Raw genomic sequence first — 17,756 nt, 5'->3', positions numbered from 1 at the left:
GATATATGTATATGCAAAGTCATTCAATACATAGAAAACATATATTAATTTTGCTCGCCTCAGCAGTCGTAGGATTCATTTGGTGACGTTAACAGCATTCTTCAATTCTTGCTACTAACAAGACTGAAACTTTATCACAACATGTCAGTTTTAAAGACTTTATTTGCCGGAAGACAGGCATACCTCAGGAGATTTTATGCCACAGGATCAAAATTGATTGAGACCACACGAGATAATGATACTGGTAATAACACCACTGTTTTATCAACTTGTTCTCAATAATGGTTTTCCTTTAATTTTACTTTATAAAGTTCAATTGTTGAACAGGAATTGACATTATATCCATGGCAAGAGCACCTGTCAATAGTTTGAACACAGAACTGTTAAGCGCATTGAAAACATCTCTGTCAGAAGCTCAAAACAATCGCAGCAAGGGCATTATACTCACATCGTCCTTACCAACTGTATTCTCAGCGGGATTGGATATCATGGAAATGTATAATACTGATAAACAGAGGATGGTCAATTTTTGGCAGACATTGCAAGATACTTGGCTAACTCTTTACAGTCTAAATATTCCAACAGCAACTGCTATTAATGTACAGATATTTTTTAAGTATTATTGCACACACGCATATGCACAATATATTTGTAGAATAATATAACAGAAACGTCACTTTTCCTTACTATATAGGGTTCTAGTCCTGCCGGAGGATGTATGCTGGCAATATCCACGGAATACAGAGTTTTTGTTGAAGGAAAGCATACCATGGGATTGAACGAAACGCAATTGGGTATTGTCGCTCCAAAATGGTTTAGAGATATGTATATCTCATTGATGGGCTATCGACAAGCCGAACTAGCGCTTTTAAGGTAAGGAATTATGTAAAAATTAATAAATAATAATACAAAATATGTAAGAAATAATTACATATTGTAAAATGATAAATATGTAATAAAGAATATCTTACATGTTACAATCGTCACATTTCAGAGGGTTACAATTTAAACCTGAAAAGGCTTTGCAGCTTGGACTTGTGGATGAACTTGCTAAAGATAAAGCTGACGCGATTGAAAAGTGCAAGAATTATATTTTATCCTATGCTAATATAGACAGTAAGAATTATTGCATTATTACATTTGGCAGAAATCTGTATATATTTGTATAATAATCATACATCTTTCTCAATGAAGGTACGGGAAGAGCTGCAACCAAATTAGCATTACGAAACGACTCAATACAGTGGCTAAAGGAAAACAAAGAAGCTGATTTGAACACATTTGTGGAATTCACACAATTGCCAAAAGTCCAAGCTGGACTTAAACTTTATATCGAATATTTGAAGCAGAAGCAAAAATAGGTATTTTGATAAAAGACTTACTCCTTTATTCTTGTTATTTCAAAAAATAAGATTTTTATATACCAAAATATATATTTTACACTGATAAATGACACTTACGTTTATTTCCTTGAAATTTATTCCACATCGTCGAAAGGCAAAACGTCGTTAGGCATACTAGCACGTTAATCACTAATCTTCCAATATAGCAACATCTTCTAGATCAATGTCTGTCAAATCTAATTGTTGCGGTATGCCTAGCGAATTTAATTCTTGTTGTTGAAATCCAAAGAAATGCGACATTTCTAATATCTGCTGACGATTCCTTTTATCTTCATTCCTGTGCGGTAAAATATTTTATGATCATGAAATCTTCCTATATAAATCTCAGAATATATAAATCAAATTTTATCGGAAATATACTTACTCAATTAACTGATTAGTGTAATCTTTGAGCCAATTATTTAGCCGATTTATCATGCGCTCCTCTCGATCGTTTATTATCTGTTATCATAGATATACATTTGTCAGTTATTTTATTTATCAATTATTTTAATAGTTTTCAATCTTTCAATGCTTGCCTGTAAATGTAAATTATGTGACGCGGCAAGAGTGGTGGTCAAAATATCGTTATCTCCGCACAGATCCTTAAGATGAGCTGGCATAGGTGTCTCCTCCTCAAAACCGCTTATGTAAGATAAAACCAATTCCTTCATAATGTTGTTATATTCAGTTTGTGCGTTTCGTAATGAAGAGAAATATTCTCCAGCGGCTTTTAGGAACGACTCGACCATGTCTGTCATGTTATTCCTGAAGACTTCGTTTATGTCCTTTTTAAGGAAAAAGACAAATCATCCTTTTCTAAGTTGAATTACTAGATTAATTCTACCCACGATACTTTTTGTAAATTAGTGTCATACACACATACTTCAATCTGATCGTGCAGTATAATTTCTTTAGATATTAATAGGTTTCGTGCCCTGGACAATAAATTATTAAAATCATCAAACAATTCTCTTGCTTTTGCAGTGACCTCATCCGTTACAGCAGCTTCTTTTTGTTCTTCTTCTTTTTCTTGTGTTAAAGCTTCCATAACGTTTTTTATATTTCCAAATATTTCGATTTTTCTTTCAAGTACTTCATCTAAAGTCCTTAAATAGAATAAAGAAAATAATTACATTTATATAATGATATATTAATTATAAAATATCAACATAATTTATCATAATTAAAATAAGTATCACAGTTTTAAAGATTATCGTTTTTTACTTCTGTTTAATTCTTAGAACTTATCTTATTTCTTACTTTCTCGCTTCGTTTTGTGTATTTTCCTTGCCTTCATTAACAGCAGTTTCAAACAATCTTATTTCTTCTGTTCTTTTATCATGCTCCTGTAAGCCATATTCATACAATTCATAACATATCGTACAGAAGGACTTCTTGTAATCCTCAAATGCATTCTTTGTATCCTTGTTTATCGTGGATAATGTCTTGCCAGCTAATACAATGATACGTTCAGATAATTATACGTTTATATAAACAGCAGTAAGAAAGATGACAAAAATCTACCTTCATCTTGAGAAAACATTTGTTGAAAAAGATAATCTTCATCGAGGTACTCCACATACGATGCAGACAATAATGCTATTTTGTTTTCAATTTGTTTTTGTAATGCTAATTCCGCTTGAACTTTTGCCTCATTTTCCTCGAGATTGCTAATTATACGACTACAAGAATAAAACAATATTAAAGCAAGATATTAAAACTTTCCTTTTTTCGCTATATTAAAATTAATGATTACTAATGTTTATCGATGGCGGATTGACGTGCACTTTCAGATATCATTCTGTATTGATAATAAAGTAATTGGGGCACAAATGCAAACAGATAATCCAAATATCCATCCATTTCGGTACAGGGATTATCCCAAGTGTTTAAACTTCTGAGCATTTTGAGATCACGCAAATATGTGACCTGTAGCAATAAAACTATAAATAATAAAAAGGTAAGAAAAAAACAGTTAGTTATACATACATGCTTCCAATCCTTGATCATGTTTTTACCAATATTTAAAATAATTAATTTCTTTAAATTATCAATGCCTTGTACAATAGAAATTTCATTGCTATACAAAAGTAGGATTTCCAGTTGATGTAAATTGTTCAAGTTTTCCATAATTTTAATACGATTAAACGAGAGGTCCAGTTCCTTCAAGTGAATAAGCTCGTCTAGATTTTCAATTCTCTCAATGACATTGTGAGACAATGTCAACTTGACTAGATTTTTCAACACCCAAAGATAATTGATATTTAGGATATCTGCAAAGCAATATGTAAAATAAATTAAATAGAAATCCACATTGCTAGTATAAATATATAATTATTGCTATTTACTAAGAAACTGAATGCGGATTTCCTTCACTTTGTCCAATTCAATTCCATCTTGAATAAACAGCTTGCCGGCTTCCTTTTTCGGTCCCTGATCGATCACTAAAGAAACAAGCATGTCTCGATTTATCACGCCGGGCTCCGTTCCACATAGCGCGTTAGCAGAGTTCATTTTGTATATTTTATTACTTTCCACTTTTAACTTTGACAGAACATAAGTGAGTACAATTAATCACAGACATCTAAACTTTAGATGCTTATGATCCACATTCAGAATTTGTTTGCGTTGCCCGCGTGACAATCTGATGGTTCGATTCCGTTCGTTTCTTGGTTCTATTATAGTTCCATTTTCACATGAAATTAGATACATACTCATTAGAGTCGTGTTCTGAGCATATTGTTGAAAGATTCATTATATCTCTAATAGTTAATTTAATATAGTGTAAGTTGTTATTTATTTTTTAACGTTATTTTTAATATCTTGCACGTGCCAAATATTTCAATTACGGATGTCAAGTTGTCAACAATTCTAAGTCATTACATACGAATATCAAGATCACGATGCCTATCTTTCTAGTGTGTATATTTAACTTCGTAACATGAAGCTCGGGAATTTTCAGCCAATGATAAAAATTTACAAAAAGGATTCTATATTGTGAAGTTGTATAAAGCTATAGAAAATCTACACACAGTAGTAGTCGTATCATCATTCTTTTTTTTTATGGCAGAAATATTTGACAGCTGCATACCGTAAATAGGTGTATCTGCATTACGACACGGCAGACAAGAAGTTATCAAGAAGTTACATTTTAACGAACGGGTAAAGACATTCATTATCTTTTGATAACAAAAATGATTATCGGAATTCTAAAATATTTAATATTATATGTAAATGGTTAATTATACTTCGTATACTTCAATTTATGACAACATAGAGATCAAAATAATTAATTATTAAAGAGTATATATGAAAATATTATAACCAATTTATACAATTAAATAATTGCATTAAATAATTATTATGCATTAATTCATTAAAAAAAAATCAGTAAATGTTATATTTTATTGTGTCTATTATAATTACATCCTAATTTATTCATTCAAGCTATACACATATATTTAGTGCTGTTAAATCTTCAAAAAATTACCAAGAAATTCAGATGTTAATAGAACAGATGTTACCAAGAATTTCATTGTTAATAATCGCCAAATTACCTTTGCTATAGACAAACATGGCCACAGTATTATCATCAAAAGAATTTTCCTTTAAATGGACTAACTTCTCCAATAATCTAACTTCTGGTTTTCTTTCTCATTTGAGTGAGAATGATTTGGTTGATGTAACACTCGCTGTAGAAGGACAATTGTTAGTTGCACACAAATTGGTTCTTTCTGTGTGTAGTCCTTACTTTAAGAATATATTCAAGGTATAATGATTCGATTTTTAATAATATCTTATGATAAATGTGCTTAAGTAAGAACTTTAAGTTGTTCTGCAGGAGTATCCTTGTCAGCATCCGGTAATAATACTGAAAGATGTAAAATATGCTGAGATTGCAGCTTTAATGAAATTTATGTATCAAGGAGAGATTAATGTAAAACAGGAAGACTTATCTACTTTTCTGAAAGTGGCACAGATGCTTCAGATAAAAGGCCTGGAAGAGGGCGAGGCACAAATTATACCATTGTTAAATGATTATGTCAATGTGTCAGATTTGCAATGCGATTTTGATGACGTAACTGTCTTCTCAGATACAAGTGAAGGACAGGGAAGTAGTAGTAAAGCTTCAGATAGGTCTGTGCGATCTCATAGAATGGCCAGGAAAAACACTAAAAAAAGAAAGAAAAGTGCGGTTGAGGATGATTACAGTTCCATTAAACAATCTAGAAAGTCAAATATCAGTAAGAACGATGTTTCTCTTTTATCGGATGATGACATAAATACTGAGAAAGATTTGAATGATTCTAAAAGTGAAAAGGATATTAAAAATGACATTGAGGCCAGTGATACTATGAATAACGATAAGGAAATAATCGAATTATCTAATGAATCCAATGAATCGAATACAGAAAGAAATTCAATGCCATCAGGTATATTTTATAGTATCATTTGTGTCAGATGCGTAAGATATTTATATTACATCAATTATTAAATTATTCTATATGATAATTTCGATAAGAGAAAACTGATATAAATTTGCAGGAACGGAATCAGGAATGGAACCAGTGACTTATAGACTATCTGCCAGAGGTAGACCCCAGTTGGTTCACAATGGATACGTGTACAATCTGACTTCCCGTTCTAATTTGTTAAATAGATCGCACTATCGTTGTGCAGAGCAGCATCGTGGTTGCCGGGGTAAATGCTCAGTGATCGCCGAGAGCTTTATGCCTACAGGGGTGCATGATCACAATCATCTTCCAGGTTATCAGTCAGAATATGATTACAGAAAGAAAAAAGGCATGGACACGAATAATGTTTGAAGAGAATTATTCCACGTTACACATTCCATGGCATCTCGTAATACTTTAAACCGCACGCAATTATATCTAATTGTTAATCTTTATATGTATATATACATCCTTATCAATATATAATCAATTGGAACAGACCATATGTCTAGCCGGGAAATAAAAGGAAATAAATGGCATTGCACACGTTTCTCTGATTTGAAATTAAATGAGCAGAAAGAAATTATATTTCTATAAAATAATCGACTTAAAAAGTGACTTTTTTTAACACCCAGCTACAAAGTGATATTGGTTGTTCCAATTGCGAAGTATTAATATTATCGACAGAATGTAGAATCTAGGCAATTTCATAAACTGACTAGTTTCTATAATTTGGCGGTACTGTACACTGCTGTTCAGTGAAGTCAATGTTGAGCAAGCAAACTCTGCAATTCTTTATGCTTCTATCTGCCAGCACATGATCGTCCTATTGTTTTTCCTGCCAAAAAATTTTCTTCTAGAATAATTCGTCACATGTGACTAATATAGATTCGTGGATAGACATTTGTTCAAATAATTAGGTAATTTAATTTATACAAATTAATTATAAATTTCACTGAACAGAAGCGTGCATTCGCGAAAGCCAAAACGAAAGCTGTGAATTAAATGGATGCGTTTAACTAACGCTAGACATGAAGTACAAACGTTGGCCTAATTTTAAAGAGAAGATTGTTTCATCGCGCACTATACATTTTGCGGTTCATGTATAGAAAATTGAGTCCAACGATTAATATAAATAACTATACGAAATATATAACTATATAAAACCGATTGCTAACTTCCGTAGTCTTAAGTTTTCATTCCCAAGTAAAGATTAAAGATTTAATTATAAAGTACAGTACATTTTTACATTTAAATAAAACTGTGATGCATCGATTTGTCAACTTCCAAAATTCAATAAATAGCATGAGTTACATATTTGCATTGTTGAATAAATAACCAATACATATTCCTGATTGATACAACCTAATTTTAATCGAATTCATTTGCAATAGAAGGAGAGTAGGTGGACTTTTAAAGATACAATATGCATAAATTATCTCCATTGGTTCGACTTTCATATTTTTCTGAATACGTGTTGTGAATTTTTGCATTTTCTTGAAGGCACCTGTTCACCACATTATTATACTTAAATTTTCATGCATTATGGAAGATTTTAAAAAAACGCAGCACTTGTGATGTCATTTGTAACATTATAATTAACGAAAATAGAGGAATATAAAGAAATGAACACGCTGGAACACTTTTTATCAATTTCTACGGCTTTAGTCCTATGAAAGTCATAAAATCGATGATAACAATTATTAAAATATTAATGTCTCTGTTCACATGAATACGTTTATATATTTATATTTAATATCCTAATGATTATTAGCATTGTCTTCAACTTATAGGAACAAATCCGTAGATATTAAATAACAAGAGTATTTTAATTCTAGTCACGATTAATTGTCAATGCGATCTATCGATCAGAATTAATTACTTGGAATGCTCCAGTAAAGACAAAATCTGTTTTCTAGTTCGCGATTTCTTAAACCCTATTGTTTTCCTAAAAATGTTTTTCTATTTATGTTTGTAATAAAACGGCGCAAATCTTAAAGTCTCGTTTGATTTTAAATTTATTTTATTAAATGCTGAATCATCTTCCTATACCTTAGATATCAAAAGAGCCTGAAGTTCTTTCTCTCCCCCGTATTTTCTGAGTTTGTTCTTCATTATCCAGTTAAATAAATTGTACAATGGAATTTCCATATCGCACTGCGATGTCTAATGTACTTTCTTAGTGTCGCATTGCATAATGTTTCACTTTCTTGCGTTTTACTTCAGGCTGTTGTTCTTGTGGCTGTTCAGTGAAAAACCATGGTGCTAAAATCTGCTTCCAGAGCATCCAGCCTCCTCTCAATGGTACCTTTAGAATTTAAGTAATAATATTTAAATAATAATTATATAAAATAAATGTCAAAAGTTTTATGCATGTGCAGACTTTAAGTAATATTGAATAAAAAGAATAATATAAATAATTTTTTTATCGAAGTACTCACCAGGAGCCACAATAACCAGAAGTAATTTGAAACAAGGGATAGAATTTGTACTCCGGATGTCAGTATGATTAAGTCTTTAACATGTCTGGATAGAAAAACAATACGTTATATAATATGAACAATAAAAAATCGCAGAGAATATAATGCTAATAAGATTATTGCAGTGGACACTTACTCTCCTATACCACCTTCCATATTGAGATCAACACCAGAGTCCAGGAGCTGACCAGACTCTGAATATTTGGCACGAGCCATATATGACATGAATTGATAACTTCCTATATATACAATTGTAGAAAATGCCGTTAGAGTCTGTAATGATAACGTGACAAACGTTGTTAAGAAGTTTCATGTACAGCTACATTGTTCAACAGCTGTCAGAACTTACTATTGTTAATGTTGTGAACTCAAACAGCACCATCATCACGGCGAAATAAACTCCCATTGCACCCAGGGCCATATTGGTGTAGAAGCTCAATGTAGAGGTGTTCTCCTCTGTTATCTGCTTCGCACCCTTGGTCAGTACCTTACCTTTCTTCGTCTGCAAAAAATAACCGGATTATTCAGATGTAAGAATATTTTTACAGATAATTTACAGATCGCCGTTGATAATAACAACATGCAGAAAAAATCTATGTTACTTTTAAGTGAATTTATAATGAAGTAGCTTTAATAACTATTGAAACATATTTTGGGAGCATGGCTTAATTAATAATAAACATTTCCAACAATAAAAGTATCAAATACAAAGACTTGCAATACTCACTGTCATTTTGTTCCTATATTTTATTATAAAAAAAAGCTCTAGCTAAAGGTAAATGCCATGAAAATTGATGAGGAAGGCAGGAAGGATGACTATTGACAACAGCTGACAAGCAGTTAACCTTACTTTGCGCTGCGTCGCGTACACGTGAGTGATTCATGAATTTTCAAGATACTAGATATATAACCAGCTTATATCTTTCGTGAAGTATATATGCATGTCATTCTTAAACGTAAATCTAGTAAAACTATGTTTATTAGTAATAAAAATTAATATAAAAAAGTGTACTTTAAAATTCGCGCTATTTTTAAATTGGTTATGTTTCACCTCTTTAAATTCTGTTCCCCTCATATCGTGAACTTGGCTCCTGAATTTAAATATTTAAATTAGCAGCTTACTTTACTTCGTTTACCTCTTGTTGCATCATATATTCCTAATAACATATTCTCGTAATACCGACTGATCGGCAATTTCTCGGATTTTTGTAAGGCATCCTTTGCGGTAAGAATCTTCCTTTACGCATTATTTCTAGAAAAATAAACGTTTACGTTAATTATCTTAGTAAGTAATAATTATATTAATTAAATAAGGTGTTAATTATTTTATATTATATGGTTCGTAAAGTGAATATTATTTGAGCAGAAACTTTGTAAATATTAATTTTAGACTTTTGAAAAAGTACTACTAGAAATGGATATAAAATTGTACGGAAAAATATTTTAAAATTTAGTTATGTTATTTCTTGGAACCGTGGTTTCTTAAATCATAAAACTTAGCGCTGAATTTAAATATTTTTAATTAGTAGTTTACTTTGTTCACTTCTTACGGGAACATGTCTCTCTAATGCTGTTCCGATTTATTTCTAACAAACCAGCTATTCTGTCTCGAGTGCACCGAGTTCAACGCAGTGCAACTAAAGAGAACAGGTGTTTAATCAGAGGTGATAAGACTGTCAGCTGCTGCCATCAGCTGCGATTGCAAAGCGAAAAGAAGAGTGCGAAATATATTCTGCATTCTGAAATAACGGCAAGTTGTACTCGCTGACGTGGTGATGATCGTGTAGTCAGTGCCACATTCGCATAGAAATCGTGGGCTTTCCGAGACACGCGTGTTGCGATGTCGCGTACGAAGACGGAGAAAAATGGGAATGGCGGCAAGTGCGAGGTTAGCGTATGGACACGTGCGATCACGGCGAACTCCGAATGGCCGGACAAGGTAAACATAACCAAGAATCCTTTAATCGCCTTCGTTTTCTACTTGAAATTAATAAACAAAGATATATAGACACAGTTTCAGGAAGGGATGTAACAATATCAAAAACACCTCCATAAATTTTACGAGGTTGACGCCACATTAAACATGAAATAAAAAAACTTACCTTTGCCTAATATCTTTACTTATTTTTAATTGTCTTGCGTTGCAGGAAGAATTTCTTGATGTAATATATTGGGCAAGACAAGCGATCGGTATTATTGTCGGTATAGGATGGGGCCTTATACCTTTAAAAGGTTTTATAGCTCTATTGTTGTGAGTAGACAAACGTCTGTTGGTTTTTGCATACTAAATCATTTTTACTAATGACATACTTTTAAAATAACATACTGTTAATACTCCCGAGTACACTGTTATGATTTCTGCATTTCAGATTTGTAGTAGTAAACGCGGGAATTACATATTTATACTTTAGCAGTTTCCAACAAATCGATGAGGAAGAATTTGGTGGTATGTGGGAATTGACGAAGGAAGGATTTATGACGTCCTTTGCTGGTTTTTTGGTAAGTTTGAAACACAGCAGAATCAATATTATTGTCAAGCGCATCGCATTAAATATATGCTGTTATTTGTAGGTGACTTGGATTATTATATACTCCGGTTTACATTATGACTGATTTATTACAAACCTTGGATTCAAAGAGCAATAGCCTTTCATACAGATCGATTGCCGTTGCCAAACTCATACGTATGTAAACTTACTCCCTTGCATATATATACTTGGATTTCTTACATATTGTTACATACAAATATAATTTATCTGTATAAAGATCTTCTTACCTTCTCATATTATGTACTTTAATCTTATCCTAATCAACCATTCAGTTTGCAATCAATACATTTCATTCCTGTTCGCATATATTTATGTATAGTTTACATCTATTGAACTGCAATCGCAATCTTTGAAAATCCTTCGCTTTTCTTAACCGACCATCAAGCGTTTACGTCCTCGCGCCTGTACCTGTCTATATTTAGCGAGTACTTGGGTGCATTGTTGTTTGCTCAGATACTGTTGTCGATAAGACTGAAAAATACGGGAGAATAGCGTTGTCACTTCGGAATGTGCGCTAAGCAGCGATCGCTCAAGAACGTACAAATCAACCGCTTTATCTTCCAGCGTGGAATCCACTCGTGCTAGTCCAAAGTCTATCATTACAAAGTGTGTCTCGGCTACAACAAAAGAAAAAAATATTACAGTATACGAAAATAACAAAAGTACAACAGAATCGTTTGTAACAAATAGAAAAATATTGTGATGCTTTGACAACAACGTTATCGATAACTATTCATCTCAGACGCACATCAATACATATAATAAATATGATAAACGAAAGTTTTCATTTATTGTAAACGTTTAATTCGAAATATTCGAAATTCGTCATTGCGAAGGATTTGTTTGCCTACGTTCGGACTGATTATCGCAAGGCGGCTCATTCCAATCGTTCTTGAGCAGTATATTCGACGTGGTCAGATCGCCGTGAATGATATCCTTGGAGTGCATTCTAGCTATGAGCGTGCCCAATCCGCGTCCTATGAAATCCAACAGGTGATCCACATCCGTTTTTCCCGCAATATTGTCGTCTATAAATTGTTTCAATATCGTGGCGTTCTCCACGTATTCCATATAGATCCTGCGTCGGTACGAGTCCACCAGGTACAGGGCTGGCGTCGGTATACCTTTGAAAATAAAATAAACATGAACTCTCTCTCTCTTGAACGCGGAGATGCGCGCGCAATTTTACCTGCGGCTTTTGCCCGAATAATGGCACGGGTCTCGGCCCGGATGCGATCCTTGGTGAGGCGCGTGTCTAATTCCGAATGTCGATAGTTCTTGACGAATCTCTCCTTCATCAAGGTCGCCTTCCCCAAGTAGAGTCCTTTATACAGACGCGCCTCCGCTCCTTGCGCTATCAGTTCCATATCTTCCATTATCGCTGCGGATTACAAGCGAGTCAAGATGATTGTATTACAGTATCATTGCAAGTATTTTAATCTTGTCTTTATTGAAAGCGAGTTCTCAATAAAAGGATGAAGCGGAATAAAGTGACGAGTTTCAGGACTTTTACTCGCGCGGGGGAGGGGAGGGAGGTGGTGAAATCCTGCGATATCGCGAACGCCGTAAAATGCATGCGCATGTCGGTGGTCGAATGCGCAAATGTATTCGCGCGTTGGTTTCGCGGGATGCATCTATCGTTATTTATAAAACGAACTTTGGCGATAAGGCTAAGTAAACAAAGCAACAGCTCGAGATTTTTCCAGCGAACGTCGCCTGACGCATGTATATGTCTGGAAGAATTAAACGCGCGAATTTATCGCGTCCTCAATTTGCGCTGAATCAGCGTATCTTGTCGATGTTCGTACGAACGAACGGCAGGACGAAGAGCGAACGGAACGAGATCTCCGGCGGTTTCGGCCGCCGGAATCCGAGACTCGCTTGCGCGAGGCGAGGCGAGGCGAGGCGAGGCGAAATATTAAGGGCGCGGACGCGGCCGAGGGATGAGGGCGAGGGCGGCGAGGGTAAAAGGTACTCGGGAGAGCGCGGTTGCTAGCGCTAGCGAGGCGAGACGAGGGCGAAACGCGAATCGATCGTTACCCGCCGGCGTCCTGCGCGCTAATCGCTATCCCGGCGCTAGTATTCGCCCGTACTCTGCTCCCGTCGGTCCGCTATCATTCACCGCCGTCGTAGAGTACCTCGCCGTCCCGGGGTTTCGCGAGCGCCGGGATACCGCGCGCAAAGCGGAAGCATGCGGGACGAGGTGAAGATGGACGCGAATCGGCTGATCGCCGAGGTGTACAAGCGGCCGGCGCTCTGGAACCAAAGGCACATCTCTTATCACAATCGTGAGGTGACCAACCGCGTCTGGATGGAGATCGCGGCGATATTCAATCTTCCCAGTACGTGTTCTTTCACCCCCGGCTGCTGGAAAGCGTAATTAGCGAACGCAATGCGGTCTGCTCGCACGCGCGACGCGACGCAACGCGCCGCCCAGGCGCCCGCGTCTTTCGCCCATGCGTCGACTTATTCGCGCGATTGTTCTCTCCTTCCGCAAGGATAAGAGCGACTCGTGCGGCATGACCGGAATATCGTGATATCGAGTTTAACCGAGATAAGGCCGATGTCTTATAAAATCAGAATGAACTGCTTCTTAGTGGATTTATGAAACTCTATTACGGAATATTTATCAATTTAATCAGCTGTTCATGTCACAACTAAAATGTCATTCTAAAATCCTTGATTATTCAAAAACACTGAAAATTAATTTATTAATTTCTATAAACGTCATAATTTCTCTTCGAACGAAATATTTTACATTTACTTTACATTTATTTCATGAAGAATTTCTCAATGCAACTTTAGAACTTTAAGCAATCCGAGAACGTTGATAGAAAAAAAATCACAGATTGAATAAAAAATCTAGTAATAGCCCCTTCAAATTATATACCTCCCTATCTTGCAACTTTTGCAATTAATCAAATAACATTATATTTTACAAAAAAAAGAATGATTCTCCTTGTGATTCCTTTATGAATGAATACCTAGGCAACAGTCTTAAAAACATCTGAAAGACGTTTAAGACGTCATTTTTTCATATGCTTTGACACACACATTGTATATAATTCTTTGTATTTTATAATGCAATTTAAAGTTTTGTTTTTAAACATTGTGGGCTTATCTCAATTTTTTCACTGAATTTCAATTATTTCACATATTATTCTAAAGACAATTTATATTACTCTGTCACGTACTGTTATTTACAACAGCAAATCTAACCTCACTTTTCGCATGAACCGGCTTAAATGTTTTATGACTGTATTAATGTATCGATCACGATCACTGTATCGATATATCAATCGTAATCTTTTTACCTGCAATTTTCTGATCTTGTACAGTAGATTGTAATCCTTCGTCATATCTCGATCATAACCTTGATCCAAATTTCAACTTGTACGCACGCAAGCACTCGCTCGGGGCCGCACACATGCGCGGATGCGCGCGCGCGAATGCAGTCAATAATCTCGCGTGTTATCAGATCCCTACGGTATCAATAAAAACATATATCCACAGTGGGTTTTTTGCAGAAACCTAGAAACATACATTCTATTAATATTTTCCAATTCGAATATTAAATTAATACAGTCAAATCAATAAAAATAATTTAATAAAATGTGACATATATATTTACACCACGCAGAATATTTTTATCTCCCTGCATTGCATTGGAATGTATACGTGCATCATCGATTCACATCCGGATTTAGAGCGTCGACGAGTTTCTAGATCCGCTATCACATCTGCAAAACGATCTTTTGTTATCTGCTTGCAGAGCCGATGCTAAAAGCAAAGTGGAAAGGCTTGCGCGACACGTTTCGCGCCGAATTGAAAAAGGATCAGGTATACCGTAAAAGCAAGTTCCACCGGATCCGACCGGTATGGATCCACTTCAAAAGCCTGCAGTTCCTGAAGGAGCAGATGCTTCCACGGCCGCCAATCTGGGAACGTAGCGTCGCCAAGACGGAGGATGACCCGAGCGAGAACGAGGTGGAGAACGGCGCGCCGATGTCTGACATCGATGGCGGCCTCGACGATCGCGACACGATCGCCGATCATCTGTTGTCGATGGCCGGCGACGGTAGCGTTCACCATCAACTAGACGGCAGCGACGGCCGGCGCGGCACGGTGGATGTGAAACGCGAGCCTGAGGAGAGCTTCGACAATCTGGAGTTCCAGGGCGTCACTGACAATCTGGCGGAGAACGAAATGATGCTGCAAAACATCTCGCCCGAGCAGGTCCTCATGAGTGACAGCGACACCGGTGTTGGCCACGTAGGTGTCGATCCGCTTGAGGGCAATCGCTTCGACGACAACTACTATTTCCTGATGAGCCTGCTGCCGCATATCAGGACACTGCCGGCCGATCGTAGGATGCTGCTCAGGATGCAGATGCAGGAGCTCGTTTACAAGGAGGTCTACAAAAAATCTTCTGACGGCGAACAGACGGCGAATACTTAACTATCTTTTAGACTTAATTATCGCGTTAAACGGGTTCTTTTAGTATTCAAAAGCCGTTTTTCGAAAAATAAAGAATCTTTATTTATGAATAAGGAATCTCTATTTTTCAAAGAACGATTCTGAATACGATCTGTAAAAGTCGTTTATTATTTATTTTTTCCATACAAAACCGATTGATAAAAATAAAAAAAAATATATATATAGAGCTCAACGTCGCGGTTATTATGAGCTACAAAAAAATAAGCAGCACAAAATAGACAACTGGTTCTTTTCGATATATTCGATCGGAAGTGGTAAAGTTACAGGTATATCGTTTTTCTTTCAAGTAGAAGAAACGAAAATCTTTCCAGTTATCTAAAGAAAAAAATTCTGGAGAAGATTGCTATTGTCATAAATCCTTCGTTATCTCGATCCAATAGGGATGTATACCTGTGCCTAAATCTGTACAGGTCATGGTTCCTCCAGGTAGGTCAGCAACACGGGTCGCCTCTGTATCAAATGCGCACGCTCGCATTGACTCCCACCGAGTGATCGGCCGGCGACGCGGCGACACGGTTGAGCGACACTGGTGCTTTCTCGTACCTGCAGGTACGACCGTGACGCACACCTGTACGCGCCTCCGTGTACTCACCTCGTCCATCCGTACCTACACATTCAGCTGCTGGTGCACAACATTTCGCGGAACCGCGCATGCGTGCCCACCGTGGCTCCAATCGGAGTCCGATCGCGTTTCCTTCGCTTTCGCGTCGCGACTCCGCGTCCGTGTGCTTACGTTCAGTTCGCCGCCGATCGCACCGTTATCCCGATCGAGCGTGTTCCTCGGTTACCTGTCCGCCGCGCGTTGGTCCCGCTTCTCTCCTTCGTTATTTCCCCGTTCTCGAACAGCGTCACGTCGTCGTGTCGCCTTGCCGTTCGTCGTGTCGTCGGCCGCTGTCGTGCATGGACACAGGTGTTAGAGTTATTGCGGCTCTTTACACACCGCTCTCCTGTCGTTCCCACTGTTGTGTTGTGCTGCACCACGATCGGCATAAGGTGAGTCAATTACCAAGAATTTCTCCCGAGCGCTTCCGGAGAACTAAAAGCCGCTTAGACAGGGCGACCTACTACCGTAAATGATGACCCGCAATGGAGAATCCTTTGATCAGTTGGACGATTTTATCTTGACAAAAGAAATCGATTCTCCAGTCTTTGACATTATTTTTGCAATTGACCTAAAATCAACTCCATTTATATTAAAATAAGAACATAGTTTTGCTCTTTGAAGGAAGTCTAGTTCACAAAAAATATTTTATCTTGAATCGTGAATTATTAACGTCTGAATATTCTTGTTTAAAAAAATTTGCCTTACGTTAGTAAAAAAATGTGCCGTTAACAATGAAAATTGTTATGTCTGAAAAGCCGACTTTACTGCTGACGAGAGAAAGAGACACGTTTTAAAGATCTGTTGCTCTCTTCCGTTGACGTCGCGTGAATGTACGAACAAATGAGAATGTGTATTTAACGACGCTTCGCGCTGTTACTGTAAATTCCACTGTACAAACCTCTGTGATCGTCCTAATAACAATATTGCTTTCTGTAATATACATGCACATGTATCCTTGAGGAGTCGTTAATTTTGCGTGCGTGCAATACGAGCGTGTCCCGTTTGGAAATAGAGCGTGCTCGCTCAGTCTAGTCTAGCGTTTAATTTTTTAACTGTGTTTGTTTCGTGAATATGTCCATTGTGAGGCCTGAAAAAAAGCCGGCATATATTAGAAATATATTATTTTAATAAAAAAAGCAATTTAATATTGTATCCTTTATTAAAATAAAAGGAAATTTTATATATTGTCTTATTTTTACTACATTATTTGATCACTAAATGTGAAATAATTCGTGAAGTAATTCGTGAATAGAGGTTTGAAACGTATTTTTAATTGGCGAAAGTTACTTTACATTAGAAATATGTAACATACAAGAAACTAGGAATTTTTACTTTGCAAAGAGCGTGAAGTAAAAAAAAACCTGGTTGGACCAATAAAAGCAAACCGTAATTTCAAAGTTAATATCATGAAAGTTTCTCAAAAACGACCAAAGAAAACCAGAATATATTTAGAGAGTTGATTTGTTTCAGACAAGATTTATTCTGTCAAAAACAAAGTAGGACGTGAATCCCGAACCATCCATGCATCTTTAGAATAAAGGTTGAAAATATCGAGAAAAAAAAAATTCTTACGTACGTTAAATATATTCCCCCGTTCGCGCTTTTGAGCTCGCTCCAAATAGACGGACTGGAATCCCGGCTCCGTGATTTGAAACGCGTCTACGCATACCGTTCCGAGTGACAAGTGCCTGGAGACCGAAACGCTGGTCCTCTCTCGACGCGTGCTTTGGTAAATAGCCCGACCGTGGCTCGTAATAAATGCTAAGCGAGATTACGGTGCGAGATTG

At 36.4% G+C, this 17,756-nt stretch overlaps 7 protein-coding genes across 12 annotated transcripts; 4 read left to right on the top strand and 3 right to left on the bottom strand.

Moving 5' to 3' along the window:
- Nucleotide 1: 1 nt before the first annotated feature.
- On the top strand, nucleotides 2-1,450 carry LOC105672841 (enoyl-CoA delta isomerase 1, mitochondrial-like). Its single transcript, XM_012368025.2, has 5 exons — nucleotides 2-244; nucleotides 328-599; nucleotides 695-873; nucleotides 995-1,116; nucleotides 1,195-1,450. The coding sequence occupies exons 1-5, from the start codon at nucleotides 142-144 to the stop codon at nucleotides 1,359-1,361; spliced, it is 843 nt and encodes a 280-aa protein (XP_012223448.1). The 5' UTR covers nucleotides 2-141; the 3' UTR covers nucleotides 1,362-1,450.
- Nucleotides 1,363-3,899, bottom strand: LOC105672838 (dynein regulatory complex subunit 3-like). Its single transcript, XM_012368022.2, has 9 exons — nucleotides 3,734-3,899; nucleotides 3,375-3,658; nucleotides 3,142-3,314; nucleotides 2,910-3,067; nucleotides 2,646-2,838; nucleotides 2,269-2,491; nucleotides 1,922-2,170; nucleotides 1,768-1,844; nucleotides 1,363-1,680 (listed from the first exon to the last, which is right to left on the bottom strand). The coding sequence occupies exons 1-9, from the start codon at nucleotides 3,897-3,899 to the stop codon at nucleotides 1,533-1,535; spliced, it is 1,671 nt and encodes a 556-aa protein (XP_012223445.2). The 3' UTR covers nucleotides 1,363-1,532.
- Nucleotides 3,900-4,062: 163 nt separating this feature from the next.
- On the top strand, nucleotides 4,063-7,156 carry LOC105672840 (protein abrupt-like). Of its 2 annotated transcripts, XM_012368024.2 has the most exons (5): nucleotides 4,063-4,169; nucleotides 4,456-4,547; nucleotides 4,954-5,154; nucleotides 5,227-5,818; nucleotides 5,931-7,156. In XM_012368024.2, exons 3-5 carry the CDS (start codon nucleotides 4,960-4,962, stop codon nucleotides 6,209-6,211), a joined length of 1,068 nt encoding a protein of 355 aa, XP_012223447.1. In that variant the 5' UTR covers nucleotides 4,063-4,169; nucleotides 4,456-4,547; nucleotides 4,954-4,959; the 3' UTR covers nucleotides 6,212-7,156. The 2 variants fall into 2 exon arrangements, with proteins under 2 accessions (XP_012223447.1, XP_067216514.1); XM_067360413.1 differs by lacking the exon at nucleotides 4,456-4,547 and having other exon boundaries at nucleotides 4,068-4,169.
- On the bottom strand, nucleotides 5,805-9,993 carry LOC105672845 (transmembrane protein 208). 2 transcript variants are annotated; one of them, XM_067360653.1, is made up of 6 exons: nucleotides 9,854-9,993; nucleotides 9,456-9,571; nucleotides 8,669-8,821; nucleotides 8,456-8,592; nucleotides 8,281-8,365; nucleotides 5,805-8,147 (listed from the first exon to the last, which is right to left on the bottom strand). In XM_067360653.1, the coding sequence occupies exons 2-6, from the start codon at nucleotides 9,468-9,470 to the stop codon at nucleotides 8,019-8,021; spliced, it is 519 nt and encodes a 172-aa protein (XP_067216754.1). In that variant the 5' UTR covers nucleotides 9,471-9,571; nucleotides 9,854-9,993; the 3' UTR covers nucleotides 5,805-8,018. The 2 variants fall into 2 exon arrangements, with proteins under 2 accessions (XP_067216754.1, XP_012223453.1); XM_012368030.2 differs by lacking the exons at nucleotides 9,456-9,571; nucleotides 9,854-9,993 and adding an exon at nucleotides 9,047-9,407.
- A 123-nt stretch (nucleotides 9,994-10,116) lies between these two features.
- On the top strand, nucleotides 10,117-11,102 carry LOC105672846 (GEL complex subunit OPTI). The gene is made up of 4 exons (XM_012368031.2): nucleotides 10,117-10,258; nucleotides 10,467-10,570; nucleotides 10,689-10,818; nucleotides 10,891-11,102. Exons 1-4 carry the CDS (start codon nucleotides 10,160-10,162, stop codon nucleotides 10,930-10,932), a joined length of 375 nt encoding a protein of 124 aa, XP_012223454.1. The 5' UTR covers nucleotides 10,117-10,159; the 3' UTR covers nucleotides 10,933-11,102.
- On the bottom strand, nucleotides 10,917-14,856 carry Tcs5 (TP53 regulating kinase). 4 transcript variants are annotated; one of them, XM_012368029.2, is made up of 7 exons: nucleotides 14,715-14,856; nucleotides 14,500-14,608; nucleotides 14,183-14,399; nucleotides 12,058-12,249; nucleotides 11,720-11,992; nucleotides 11,410-11,485; nucleotides 10,917-11,339 (listed from the first exon to the last, which is right to left on the bottom strand). In XM_012368029.2, exons 4-7 carry the CDS (start codon nucleotides 12,242-12,244, stop codon nucleotides 11,318-11,320), a joined length of 558 nt encoding a protein of 185 aa, XP_012223452.2. In that variant the 5' UTR covers nucleotides 12,245-12,249; nucleotides 14,183-14,399; nucleotides 14,500-14,608; nucleotides 14,715-14,856; the 3' UTR covers nucleotides 10,917-11,317. The 4 variants fall into 4 exon arrangements, with proteins under 4 accessions (XP_012223452.2, XP_012223450.2, XP_012223451.2 ...); XM_012368027.2 differs by having other exon boundaries at nucleotides 10,917-11,485; XM_012368028.2 differs by having other exon boundaries at nucleotides 10,917-11,485; nucleotides 14,183-14,350.
- LOC105672842 (uncharacterized) lies at nucleotides 12,905-17,151 on the top strand. Its single transcript, XM_012368026.2, has 2 exons — nucleotides 12,905-13,210; nucleotides 14,641-17,151. The coding sequence occupies exons 1-2, from the start codon at nucleotides 13,060-13,062 to the stop codon at nucleotides 15,324-15,326; spliced, it is 837 nt and encodes a 278-aa protein (XP_012223449.1). The 5' UTR covers nucleotides 12,905-13,059; the 3' UTR covers nucleotides 15,327-17,151.
- The last annotated feature ends 605 nt before the right edge of the window (nucleotides 17,152-17,756 follow it).

This window comes from Linepithema humile, chromosome 1 (genome assembly GCF_040581485.1).
Source record: "Linepithema humile isolate Giens D197 chromosome 1, Lhum_UNIL_v1.0, whole genome shotgun sequence".
NCBI lineage: Eukaryota > Metazoa > Arthropoda > Insecta > Hymenoptera > Formicidae > Linepithema > Linepithema humile.
Note: the sequence above shows the minus strand (reverse complement) of the source record. Positions and strands in the feature narration are given on the sequence as shown.

Bases quoted from the DNA above. Each gene is read 5' to 3' on its own strand.
- LOC105672841 (XM_012368025.2), top strand. From the start codon at position 142: ATGTCAGTTTTAAAGACTTTATTTGCCGGAAGACAGGCATACCTCAGG. The intron at 245-327 runs GTAATAACACCA...ATTGTTGAACAG, and splicing joins CACACGAGATAATGATACTG to GAATTGACATTATATCCATG. The intron at 600-694 runs GTACAGATATTT...CTTACTATATAG, and splicing joins CAACAGCAACTGCTATTAAT to GGTTCTAGTCCTGCCGGAGG.
- Tcs5 (XM_012368027.2), bottom strand. From the start codon at position 12,244: ATGGAAGATATGGAACTGATAGCGCAAGGAGCGGAGGCGCGTCTGTAT. The intron at 11,993-12,057 runs GTAAAATTGCGC...TTATTTTCAAAG, and splicing joins TATTCGGGCAAAAGCCGCAG to GTATACCGACGCCAGCCCTG. The intron at 11,486-11,719 runs GTAGGCAAACAA...CTTTTGTTGTAG, and splicing joins TTGCGATAATCAGTCCGAAC to CCGAGACACACTTTGTAATG.
- LOC105672846 (XM_012368031.2), top strand. From the start codon at position 10,160: ATGTCGCGTACGAAGACGGAGAAAAATGGGAATGGCGGCAAGTGCGAG. The intron at 10,259-10,466 runs GTAAACATAACC...CTTGCGTTGCAG, and splicing joins ACTCCGAATGGCCGGACAAG to GAAGAATTTCTTGATGTAAT. The intron at 10,819-10,890 runs GTAAGTTTGAAA...TGTTATTTGTAG, and splicing joins CGTCCTTTGCTGGTTTTTTG to GTGACTTGGATTATTATATA.
- LOC105672845 (XM_067360653.1), bottom strand. The intron at 8,593-8,668 runs GTAAGTTCTGAC...TTATCATTACAG, and splicing joins AGTTCACAACATTAACAATA to ACTCTAACGGCATTTTCTAC. The intron at 8,148-8,280 runs GTGAGTACTTCG...TAAATTCTAAAG, and splicing joins TCTGGTTATTGTGGCTCCTG to GTACCATTGAGAGGAGGCTG.
- LOC105672842 (XM_012368026.2), top strand. From the start codon at position 13,060: ATGCGGGACGAGGTGAAGATGGACGCGAATCGGCTGATCGCCGAGGTG. The intron at 13,211-14,640 runs GTACGTGTTCTT...ATCTGCTTGCAG, and splicing joins GGCGATATTCAATCTTCCCA to AGCCGATGCTAAAAGCAAAG.
- LOC105672838 (XM_012368022.2), bottom strand. From the start codon at position 3,899: ATGAACTCTGCTAACGCGCTATGTGGAACGGAGCCCGGCGTGATAAAT. The intron at 2,839-2,909 runs GTAGATTTTTGT...TCATTGTATTAG, and splicing joins AATGTTTTCTCAAGATGAAG to CTGGCAAGACATTATCCACG. The intron at 2,171-2,268 runs GTATGTGTGTAT...TTCCTTAAAAAG, and splicing joins TACTGCACGATCAGATTGAA to GACATAAACGAAGTCTTCAG.
- LOC105672840 (XM_012368024.2), top strand. From the start codon at position 4,960: ATGGCCACAGTATTATCATCAAAAGAATTTTCCTTTAAATGGACTAAC. The intron at 5,155-5,226 runs GTATAATGATTC...GTTGTTCTGCAG, and splicing joins ACTTTAAGAATATATTCAAG to GAGTATCCTTGTCAGCATCC. The intron at 5,819-5,930 runs GTATATTTTATA...ATAAATTTGCAG, and splicing joins AAGAAATTCAATGCCATCAG to GAACGGAATCAGGAATGGAA.